This window comes from Amaranthus tricolor, chromosome 17 (genome assembly GCF_026212465.1).
Source record: "Amaranthus tricolor cultivar Red isolate AtriRed21 chromosome 17, ASM2621246v1, whole genome shotgun sequence".
Lineage (NCBI taxonomy): Eukaryota > Viridiplantae > Streptophyta > Magnoliopsida > Caryophyllales > Amaranthaceae > Amaranthus > Amaranthus tricolor.
Window position 1 is genome coordinate 5,830,170 of NC_080063.1, and position 11,887 is coordinate 5,842,056.

At 31.7% G+C, this 11,887-nt stretch overlaps 2 protein-coding genes and 1 pseudogene across 3 annotated transcripts; all 3 read left to right on the plus strand.

Moving 5' to 3' along the window:
• The first annotated feature begins 82 nt into the window (after positions 1-82).
• LOC130804044 (uncharacterized) lies at positions 83-2,733 on the plus strand. The gene is made up of 2 exons (XM_057668343.1): positions 83-994; positions 2,223-2,733. The coding sequence occupies exons 1-2, from the start codon at positions 550-552 to the stop codon at positions 2,282-2,284; spliced, it is 507 nt and encodes a 168-aa protein (XP_057524326.1). The 5' UTR covers positions 83-549; the 3' UTR covers positions 2,285-2,733.
• Positions 2,734-3,368: 635 nt separating this feature from the next.
• On the plus strand, positions 3,369-6,322 carry LOC130804549 (40S ribosomal protein S4-like; annotated as a pseudogene).
• Positions 6,323-9,325: 3,003 nt separating this feature from the next.
• LOC130804182 (uncharacterized) lies at positions 9,326-11,032 on the plus strand. 2 transcript variants are annotated; one of them, XM_057668536.1, is made up of 3 exons: positions 9,326-9,690; positions 10,112-10,138; positions 10,239-11,032. In XM_057668536.1, exons 1-3 carry the CDS (start codon positions 9,582-9,584, stop codon positions 10,415-10,417), a joined length of 315 nt encoding a protein of 104 aa, XP_057524519.1. In that variant the 5' UTR covers positions 9,326-9,581; the 3' UTR covers positions 10,418-11,032. The 2 variants fall into 2 exon arrangements, with proteins under 2 accessions (XP_057524519.1, XP_057524520.1); XM_057668537.1 differs by having other exon boundaries at positions 9,382-9,690; positions 10,242-10,957.
• The last annotated feature ends 855 nt before the right edge of the window (positions 11,033-11,887 follow it).

An 11,887-nucleotide genomic window follows, 5' to 3' on the forward strand; every position in this document is an offset into this window, starting at 1 on the left:
TCTTAGACTCGTAGTGTTGTATATTTTTTCTTCTGTCTTGTGATAAAAAAAAGAGTTAATTCTGATCATCTATCAACTTAATTGTCGGGAATTTTTGGGTTTTAAAAAGTATAAAATAAGTTGTTTTTCAGGAAATTGTTAAACCTTCAATATGATTGGGTTTGGTTGTCGTTTTTAATTTTTAAATTCTGGAATCACAAAAGGAATAGAAAATAGAAGGCGTAACACTAAATTAAGTTAAAAATAAAGAAAATGAGCGACCAAAATATTGGAAGACGGGAGAAACGAAGGATCTCTGAATGGAGACCACGTGGGATGCTTTAAATGGTCTTGCATGGTTCAACGAGCTGTTTCAGACAACTCCATCGATACACGTGTCATTCATTTTATTAATATTTCTTTTCTTCTTTATCTTAAATTTGTTTATTATTTATTTATACTCCATTTGAGCCGACAGATGCTTTTGGCAATTAGCAATTAGCAATTAGCAATTAGCAATTAGAGAGGAGATTTGTGCATGGTTTGAAACTTAATAAGCTAGCTATAAAAATGGAGGATGGTGTAACTGTGAGAGAGAGAGAAGAAACGTTTCATGAAGAAGAGACAGATAGGGAGAAGAGGCAGAAAGTTGAAGGCGGTGGAGGGATTTTAGATAACCTCCTATCTAAATTTGTACCTGAATCTGTTCATAATGAGGTTCAGGATCATGCCACTGCCTGCGACCAACAATCTGTCGGTGACAGTGACGGTGACGGCAGTGGTGGCGGCGGCGGCGGAGTGATAAATAACTTCATCTCAAATCTGCTGCACCGCAATAATAATGCGGAAGGAGATGAAGATGCGAAGAATGATAACGAAGAAAGTGAAGAACAGTTGAAATCTGCAAATGAAGAAACTGATAATCATGTCAAGACTGATCCAGAGAGCAATGGCGTAGGCGAAGGTGGGACTAGCTCTAATCATGGTGCAAGTATCATTTCTAGCCTTATTCCAGGTATTTTTTTCATTAATTTCATCTCTTGTCGAATTGTAAATTAAGATTTGAAAATTTACCAGATCAGATAAAACCTTTCGTTTGAGTGTAAATCAGATCATACCACTAAAAAAGGGTTTTGTTCTAATTAGTTAAAAATTTAGTCCTAAATTGCCGACTATAATCTGGACATTATCCAGATCTAATTAGCTCTTCTTCTGGAAAATGTTTCAATTGCGACATGGTTTTCTATATAGAATGAATCAACTCTGTTTGTTTTTTATATGGGGATTGCGTTAAGATGGTGAGTATTTAAAACTAATAGAAATATATAGATTAGGAAAATGATATCCAAAAATAAAATAATTAAATTATTTGGTTTTAATCCCAATTACTCTTATAAAGTAGAATATTTTAGCATTAAGTACGAAGATAAGTGCATATATTAGCATCCATACTTTTAAGTTTTAACAACCATTATTTTTAAGAACCTAATAATTTTATCATTTTTAAGAACCTAATAATTTTTTGCTAAAAATGTGAAACGACATCTACAATACAATATAGCAATCAATTAAATACATAACAATTTTAATCAAATAAAATTCTATATTGAAAAGGTTATTTTAAAAGAGATTTATCACTGATATATCTCTCTACCAACATCGTTGTTTAATACGCCCCCTTCAAAGAGTTGATCTTTAGATCGGATGTAACTTTGAAATAAGAGATAAGTGTGATATAATAATTGACTATATTTTAGTAGAACTGATATTAGTGATGATGTTATATACCTTGCTACCATCGAATTGATAACAAGATTTCAAGTTCTCACGAGACTTTAAAATTAAACATATGGGTAGATTGAATTCAATAAATAAATAAAATAACTATAATATATAGAAAAATGAATTTTATTTATAACTAAAAACGAAAACTACAAAAATAAAAAATTGAGAATTTATGATGGATCATAAGGATGATAGTTGTCCGAAGTTAACAAGGGAGGAGACAAAAAAAAGAAAAGAGAGCAAGATTTTATGTATTATAAAGAAATGCTTGCACGGTTTTTAATTTGTTAGTATTGATAAATAAAGTATGAAATGGTTATTAATGCATAAGAAGAAATATTATAGCCAAATAAAATTTTATTAGACTTTTATGAGTTTCTAATTTGTATAATATTGAGATATTATTGGTTGGTACTTGAATAAAGTTTGCAAATTGAACTAGTGTATTGTGTTTGCAGAAGTTGTGGCTCCAGCACCTGATGAGGCTTCTATCTTGATCCACTCGATTGTTCATGACTAGTCCAACATTCACTACCTTTATTTTTGTAATTTAAATTCGTAAATTAACTACAACTTTACCGTGATTAATCTTGAAGACTTTAATTGCATGCTTTTTACGCACTTGTAATTTTAATTTATGTAGTTCTAATTTACTTAATTATTAATTTTAGTTATTAATGGTGTATCCACTTTTAATTGGTCACCACCGTTTATTTTGTGTCTATTTTTTTTACATGAATTTCCACTCAAACTTTCATTTCTTACAATTATTTGACTTTGCCCTACGTAACTAAGATGGCCTACTCCGTCTCTTAAAACAGTATGAGGCTAAAGTATGTCGTTTAAGTAGGCAACAACTTGAGAAGATTCGCATCATCATTGATGGCCAATCATCGAATTGGAATTGTTTGCATCATTATTATTTGACTATAATAATGTTAATCATCATATGGATAGGATAAGTAGATCTTTTCCATGAACACAATTACACAAATAAGACAATTTTGAAAAGTCAAAAAAAGTTTAGAGTTTTTTGTTCGATTAACATTATATTATTCGTAATTATCAATAATGAATAAAAGACTTTTGATATTTTTTGGCTCTAAACTATCCTGCATTTGTTCAGTATTAATAAAAGTTAACAAAACCAAAAATATTTTTGAATGAAGAGGCGCTTATTCTGGTAATAACTTTTTTTAAGTTAGGACGTGAAAAATCGAAAAAAATTAACTTTTTTTTTAAATTTTCAAAATAAGTTTCGAAAATTTTTAATTCCCAAAATAAGTGTTTCTGTATCCGAGCCTAAAATTAGATGTTACTAACAACGAACAAAAGAAAAAAAATCACATTTAAAGGGACAAATAAATGAACAAATGTTAGAACAATATGTAATTATTTTTTGTCTCTTTAAATATTATGACATTATCTTTTTTGTTTGCTGTTAATAACATGTTAACAACTACCAAATAATTTTTTTTTGTTCGCTGTAACAGCAAACAAACTTTAATCATAGGGTCAAATGCCAATTGATTTATATTGGAAATTTAAACTCTTAATTTGGAATTTTTTTTTAAAACGAGTTTATTTTATTAGATGTAAGCATGCCACTCGATTGGACTAGGAAATTAAAAAAAAAGGGCCCAATTAAAGAAACCCTAGCAAAGTTATTAACAGAGAATAGGGTTTTTGGTTCATCTTTCTCTCTCCCTTATCTGGAAATCAATGGGAGTTAAGGAAAGGCAGCTTAGGAAGGAAACTTAATCTCTGTTCACCAAAATCTTCAGTCATGGTTAGTTTTCTCTTTTCGTTTATACTTGCATCATGTTATTAGATTTTCGAGGGTGTCACATTGTTCTTAGCATTATCTTATAGTTTGAAATGATTATTTTGGATTTGCTGCATATAATTTCCGTCTCTAAATTTTCATATTTAATTGTAATTTTGATTTTATTTGGTCGAATTTGTTATTACATGTTTTGTTTTTGCAAAAAATCTGAACTACATTGTGGATGATTAGTACAATGAGATCGATGAATTGAACATAATGCGACTGGATTTAGTAGGATATAAAGGGTTTTTGATATTTGCAATGTGTAGAACAGAACCTCTAGAAGGCATGACTGCATGAGTATAGTGAGCAACCTCCAATTTTTAAAGAGCCTGATTACCTATGTTTAAATTCAGATTGTGTATTTGTTTTATAATTTCATGGCCCTAGTCTCCCAAGTATATAAGATGGCTCTGCCAGTGCGACAATATGACCTTGTGGTTTTGTGCACTTGTTTTTTCTAAGTTTGTTAGGATAAGATAATGGACATGACTTTATATGGAGTATCCAATATGTAGATACATTTAGTCATTTGGTGTGACATTGAACTGAGGGCTTCAACGTAAGGGATAGGATGGAAGGTGATGTAATGTTGTAGTTGGTAATTATTTTTTTTTTTCCGGCCATCTTATGTGCCAGGGCTTAGCATAGATCAGAACCGCCTCTGCTTGTGTGAGCTTGGTGTTGTTTCTCTTTTCCGCTTATGCGCGGAGAGCTGGAGGAGTCACTTGTGTGAGGTATCTATGGACTTTGTAGGTTTGATATGGGACACGGGTTACAGATATGTGTGAATATATGTGCTTGTAGTGTGCATCTGTTTAAACTTTAGCTGAAAATAGGGGTTTCTCATTGTTTTTTGAGAGTCATTACATGCTCAAATGAACAAATGTGAATCTTAGGTACTTGTGTTCCTTATTGTATCACAATTGGCTGTTTTGGCTATTGGTTGTTTGCTATTGCTTCTCCCATTCTTTTATAACATTGGACAGCATTTTCCTCAGTGAGGGGTTAGAGCTGTTTCTCTGTTCGAATTGATATTTTTAGATCTTTTCTTATTTCCATGATGCTGTTGGTGTTTTTCTTTTTGCTTTTGTGTTTACCTCTGGTGGTCAGGAAATGAGCGTTCTCATGCTTACTTTCGAATATGCATGTTCTTCAAGCTAAGATTTGTTTCCCTGCATTGTAGGCGAGAGGATTGAAGAAGCACATGAAGAGGCTCAATGCCCCCAAGCATTGGATGCTTGATAAGCTTGGTGGTGCATTTGTAAGTGGATTTTATAACTAATGTAACAGCTGTTGCTCCTGTGTTTGATTGCTTATTTTTTCTCATGCTTGATAAGTATGATGTAGGCACCTAAACCCTCATCCGGGCCCCACAAATCTATGGAATGCTTGCCCTTGATCCTCATTCTTCTAACAGGTTAAAGTATGCTCTTACATACCGTGAAGTCATTTCTATTTTGATGCAACGGCATATCCTTGTTGATACGAAGTTGGGACTGACAAGACGTACCCTGCTGGTTTCATGGGTATGTTTTCTATCTTCTGTTATTATAAATTCCTATCTTAGTAATAAGCGATCAAAGTTGTGCTTTGGTGATGTTGTTGCTGTTGATCTTTTATGGAAAAATTGCAATACTCAAAACCCAATGTTTGTATCACTGGTTCATGTCTTTGCGGTCATCCACAAAGACTGCTATAAAAACCATCACCCAAGTTCTACGGTACCAAATACTTTAGCTTGTGTTGATTGTAAATTTTTTGGGTTGCAGATGTCGTCTCAATTCCCAAGACAAATGAGAACTTCCGTTTGCTATATGACACCAAGGATAGATTTTGTTTGCACTTAGTCAGAGATGAAGAGGCAAAGGTATCCTGCAATTTTCCTGAGCTAACCTAATTATATGTTAGAAATTGATATCTGATTGCTTTCCAACTGTTCATGTATTATTTCTTGCTACTTGTTTTGCTGTCGTGCCACTTTGATTCTTTCTCTGTTCCAATAGAATGTCTGAGTGAGCAAAGCGCAGCTAGGCCAGTATATGCATTCTGATACTTGTCTGTTTATTTTGGTTATGGGTTTTCAGTACAAACTCTGCAAGGTACGATCTGTTCAGTTCGGCCAAAAAGGCATCCCCTATTTGAACACCTATGATGGTCGTACTATCCGCTACCCTGACCCTCTTGTCAAGGCCAATGACACTATGAAGCTTGATCTAGAATCTAACAAGACTGTTGACTTCATCAAGTTTGATGTGGGAAATGTTGTGATGGTGACTGGAGGAAGAAACAGAGGGCGTGTTGGAGTTATTAAGAGCAGAGAGAAGCACAAGGGAAGTTTTGAGACCATTCACATCGAAGATTCTGTTGGTCATGAGTTCGCAACTCGTCAGGGCAATGTTTTCATCATTGGCCAGGGAACCAAACCATGGGTATCTGTTCCCAAGGGTAAGGGAATTAAATCCTCAATTATTGAGGAGGCCAGGAGGAGGCAGCAAAAGGAAGCTGCCACTGCTTAACTTGTGTTTTGTTGCGGCTGATGATAGTTTCTATACGAGTTGAATTGTTCTACATAGTTTTCGTAAGATTAACGCCCCTATTTTTTACCCTTCTTACCGTACAATTGTTCATTAAGATTTCTGATGATGTTATCTACTCATATTGGGTATGAACATAATTATAGCTTGACATTTTCCTTCAATGCAAGATTTTGTTTATTCCAACAACAAATCTATGATGTTTTCGTACATGCAGTATCGAAATTTGCTGCTTCGCAAAAGTCATGTATAGCTTGACAATTAGATGACTTTTTGTTTTACTTCAGTCGTTCTGTACACGAAGGAAGTGAATCAAAAGCATTTTACGTTCATAACTCCTGAAGAATCCTTGTGCACTCCGGTGAATGCTGGCAGCAGCAATCATTATTCGTAGGATGTATAAATGGGCTACCATTGGAAGCCATCACACCAAACATACTCAGACGTCTTGTTCTTGTAATTTCAGTTTCGTATGTCATTTTCACTCGTATATTTAATCCTCGTCTGAATTAGTTTAGTCGACCGTTTAATTTAGTTGGATATATCTCCATTAGATTAGAGAGAACAAGCCGAAGCTTTACTATTGAAGAGTTGCAAGCTTTAGTTCTCATCCATCTTCCAACCATCCCCACTTATAGTAGTATGTGAACTTTGAAGAATAATGGTAATAGAAAATTTGACTAATAAAGCCTCTAAAGTAATCCAAACTTCTCTTTTTTTCTCACTCTTTCAAACATTTATGATACTGTCTCTTTTTTTTTTTTTTTTTTTTTATTTTTTTTTTATTTTTATAGCTACGTCTGTCTCAAAAAACTCTAATAAAACGAGTATTATTCTTAAGTCACATATAAAGTAATTTATATCTTCACTTATCATCAATTTGATAACAAATGTATGGTGATGAAGAAAAGGAAAGGTGGAGAAGTGCAACCAACTTCCATTGGCAAATAGTAGTAATGGGAAGTGAAGTGACTTGGACGCATTATCATTTATACTTACTACATGAATTTTTTTGAACGCTCATGGTGGGTAATATCACATGGATTCCACATTGCGGTTGTTGAAGACATTACTCCTAAACTGTCTAATACCAATTTATTACATTCTCCAATATAATTTCCACTTATATTGATGTGAACTTAGAAATTTAATTGAAGTGGAATCCGATTAAGATCTTGTTTATGACTTCTAATCAAACAACACTCTGAAATATTAAACAAGTAATAATCAAAGTATTAAAGAATAATAAAGTCACCTTGAAATCGATTTATAAATATACTCCTATTGAATGTAAATGTAACACTCCGGCCCCTCTAACCGCTGGTGACTTCTTGGAGACTGTAGACTAGCCCCACAAACCAACACAAGTCTTTCCAGCGCACTTTGACCTCACTCGTGCGCATCCGGGAAAATTTTCCAGGAGGTCACCCATCCTAAGATTGCTCTCCACCAAGCACGCTTAACTGTGGAGTTCTTAGCAAATGGGCTCCCTAGAAAAGAAGTATAAATTTTGTTATTTTCAAGACGTTTGATTGAAAAACAGTCTTTCACAAAAATAGTTGTATAGATTCTGATTATATTGAAATAAACTTAGTCTACTTTAAAATATTGTGTGCCTTTCCATTTAAAGAATAGAATTAAATTATTAAGTAGAAAATAAAGAAATATTGTGCACCTTTTCATTGAAATAAACTATTTTAGTATAGACCATACTTACTCATTTGGACACTCTTGAGTCTTAATCCATCAACAAAATATTAAACATTTAATCCTAATAATATGACGTGGTCGTTAACACAACTTATATCTTATTTGATTTGAGCTAAAATTAATCTAACTAAATATTTCTATTCTAATAAATTATGTTCATATATTCACACTTTTCATTTATTCCTAAATCCTATTTAATTAAACTTTACACTAAAAAGCTTATAAAATTTCAAATGTCACAATTTAAAGAGAGTTTGTCAAATAGAACCTATTCATTGGTTAAAGAAAAATGACATGGTATTTGACCTTTATCAATATTTCTACTATTAAAGTATTTTTAACTAGCATTTATTAATAAGTAAATTGAGTAAATTAAAGAATATAATATACTGCACAATATATTGTTGGCAGTTCCCAAAATCACATAGTTAATTTGTACATATAACTGTTAAAATTGGTATTTCTACTATTTATATATCTTACTTTATTATTTTAATATCATATATTTATATATACCGAGGATAAAAATATAATCATCTAAATCTCAGTTTTTCAGATTATTCTTCACTAATTATTGACCAACAAAAAAAACTTCAATGAAGGATAGATTTTTTTTCTGAAGAGTCAATTAAGAATAGATAGTAAGAAGAACTAAGAATATTAACATTCCTTGATGGAACACAGAAAGTGCAAATTGAGAAGACACCAAAAAAGGAATTTGAGGAAGGGACCATCACCAACCCCACACCTCACCAGAAAACATTGCAACTGGGAATTTTGTAAAGTAAGATAAGAAGGGGAAAAGTAAAATTCCAAAGCCCAAAGCTTAATTTCACCTTTAACAAATGTCTTTATTACCATCACCTCATTTGCTTCTTGCTTGCCAAAAATAACAAAATCAGAAAACCACTTAAAACGGGCGAATTTAAATTTTTTTCGGCTTTAACCTAATTTTAAGTCGTTTTAGTTTTGAGATTTCAATTTCGGATTAGATAAATAAGTAACGTTTCTAATAACATTATATACATAGTGATAACGGAGAAATTTTAGTGTTAATTTTGATAAAAAATAGTACTTCTATGTATTATTTTTTATTAATTTCATTAATATTAAATATGTTTTTCTATTTCATTCTTAAAAAATAAAGTCAAAAAAATTTTATATGACAATTATAGACTTATAAAATAAAGGGACAAAGTCTTTTTAGCAAATTTTAAAATGAGTAATAATTAATATTTTATTTGTGCTTTAAACTAAATCATCATTGCATAATCTTAGACCAATCCTTAATCAAATTTACTAATAGCACTGATTGGTCACTTCTTTGTAGCACTAATATTTATTATAGCATTATTCTTCTATTTGAGTCATCAATTGATTACTACCAACTATAGCAACCAAAGAAGGTGATTAAAACTACAAACCCCACTTGATTTATGGTATCATTATTTGTTGGTTGAAAGAGGTTTAACCCAAAACCTTCAGTCTTTTTCCCTAAAACTCATTTGTATATTTTTATTAGAAATCTTATATTAAAAGCAAAGGCTAAAAGTTGTAAAGAAAAAGCCTTAATTTACTATGAGAAAGCCTTCCTTCCTTGCTCCTTTTGTTTTCTTCCAAGTCCCATGATTCTTTTATATGCTTTTATTTATTTTTTAATAAAAATTGTTGAAAGTATAATATTTGACTTTTTAGAGAATATATAAAAAGAGGGAAGAAAGCTTAGTAGCTAAAAAAAATTCATGGAGAGACTAAGAGGCTTCCTCTCCTTCAAAACAACACCATCAATTGTTTTTCCAACTACAAGCATCTTCACTCGGCTTTCGCCTCGATTTTTGCGCAAGGCCAAAGGTACGTACTCGTGTATATATTTGACATTATTAATCAGAAATAGCTCGAATTTGCTCTTTTCTTCACTACCTTTGTTTAAAATCATAATTGCCCTTTTTAAAGCAAATACAGACTAATAGTATAGATTGAACACTCATCAGTTATCAGTACATGTGTACATGATCAAAACAAATATTTTTGTCTTTTGTCAAATGTCACATAAATTAAATGATCCGAGCCATGGCATAGGCAGACATGAGCAGAGATTCCCCCATACCCTTGGGAGAAAACTTGAAAAACATTGTGAATATGTTCTTAAGAATATGTTCATGTTCATGTTTACAACTTTGGAAACAATAAATATCAAGTTAATTTATAAATATTTTTTTAGAATTTGTTCAATTATGAGATACCATATTCATATTCTTGCTTGAATCAGCAGGATGTGCAAGTTCTGGAGCAAAACAAGGTACAATTTTACATTCTAATTTTATTTAATTACTATTTTTGGTTCAATTTCTGTCAATTCTAAAATTTGAGAATATATATTGCATTGTTTTTGATGCTAGCAGGTGGTAAAAGGAAAGGGTTAGTGAGCCTTTATAAAGACAAAGAGCTTTGTGCAGGATATGCTGATATAGATACAATGTGGAGGATGATCCATTCTACATGTACCAAGGATATTGTTGGTAGTAATACAAACTGTAAAAGACCTAAATATTTACTGTTCTGTTTTAAAGCTAGTTAGCTATGCTATTTCAATAAGTGATTGTAGTATTTGATCACTTTAAATTATGACTTGCTATTGTCTATATTCTAGTAAAATTTATGGTGAAGAGAATGACTTAAAACACTTGTCTATACTTTTCTTATGATCTTAACACTGTGTTTGGATAGAGAGAAATTGAGGAAAAAAAAGGGTTGAAAGAATGAAAAATTTCTTGTTTGGATAATAGAAAGGGAGGAAAGAGGTTTGAAGGAAAAATATGGACAAATTTTATTAAAAATACAATATATCCTAAAGTGGAAAGATTTTGAGGGAAAATAGTCATTTTACTCTCTTTTCCCTTTCCTTCCCTTCTAAACAAATAAGGTGTACTTTCTCTCCTTATCCCTCCTATTACTTTCTCTGCCTTTCCTTTTCCTTTCCCTCCTTTCTTTTATCTCTCAATTCGCTATTCAAACATAGTGAAGTAATCGAAAGAATTAATAGAATATATATTATGGGGTTACAACCATAAAGATTCGATCAGCTAAAACTTTTAGTTGAGTTGAATTCATAACATGGTGGAATTATTAGAGCTAAGTTGAGCCACTTTGTATTTACTTGGAGCTTAAGATAAAACCAATCTTATGGTTTTCAACGCAACATATTGCACATGATGATAGAATTATATTGCCTAATCCCTATCAACTCAAGTTAAAAAGAACAATTATTATATGCAATTTGGCATAAAGTAACGATCTCAGAAAAACATGAGCCACCCTATTTCCATAGGCTTCCCTCGTAGATCATACCCCTTCTTTCTAAAGCAAGAAAGACAATTAAACATCCAATTTATGTGCTCCCTAGTTATCATTCATTCATGGTTCAATTAAAAGCTTAAACTAGTAGTATATTATTAGTATATTATATATCTTAATATGTTCTCTCATACGAAAATTTATTGGGCTAGATGTGTAGATTTGCATTGGCGCTGAATATTCCACTTTAAATGAGGGGTAGTTGAGATTCGAACCTGTAACATCTATCACGTTGGCTTCTGATATATTATTTTTAGTTTCTATTATAATAAACTATTAAAATAACTTTAAAAATTTACATCTGTTTTTTTTTTTGAAATTTTAAATGATCTTTGCTATTAATAGTCTAGAAAGTAGAAATAGTATTTCTTTTTTACAATCATACATTAAATCTCTTCAAACATCGCTTAGGTGCAATTGAAAATCTTAATGGATTTTCACTTAATAAATTGGACTAATAGAATATTGATTCACATGTGACAAAACCCAATTCACATATTACAAAACCCATGATCCCAAAATGGCTTATGTGATGAATGTGGATGGTTTTACAATTTTTGTGGACTTTATTTTGATAAGTAAGCCAATATTCCAAGGAAGCATTACTCAAGCAATTCAAAGGCTAATGGAATTCACATGTATGCTTACAATAAATCCGTCAATTTCGGAACCAAACAATTGTATTTTTGTTGAG

Excerpts from the sequence above, each read along its gene's own strand:
- LOC130804044 (XM_057668343.1), top strand. The coding sequence starts at position 550 with ATGGAGGATGGTGTAACTGTGAGAGAGAGAGAAGAAACGTTTCATGAA. Across the intron at positions 995-2,222 it reads CATTTCTAGCCTTATTCCAG|AAGTTGTGGCTCCAGCACCT; the intron begins GTATTTTTTTCA and ends TTGTGTTTGCAG.
- LOC130804182 (XM_057668536.1), top strand. The coding sequence starts at position 9,582 with ATGGAGAGACTAAGAGGCTTCCTCTCCTTCAAAACAACACCATCAATT. Across the intron at positions 9,691-10,111 it reads ATTTTTGCGCAAGGCCAAAG|GATGTGCAAGTTCTGGAGCA; the intron begins GTACGTACTCGT and ends TTGAATCAGCAG. Across the intron at positions 10,139-10,238 it reads AAGTTCTGGAGCAAAACAAG|CAGGTGGTAAAAGGAAAGGG; the intron begins GTACAATTTTAC and ends TTTTGATGCTAG.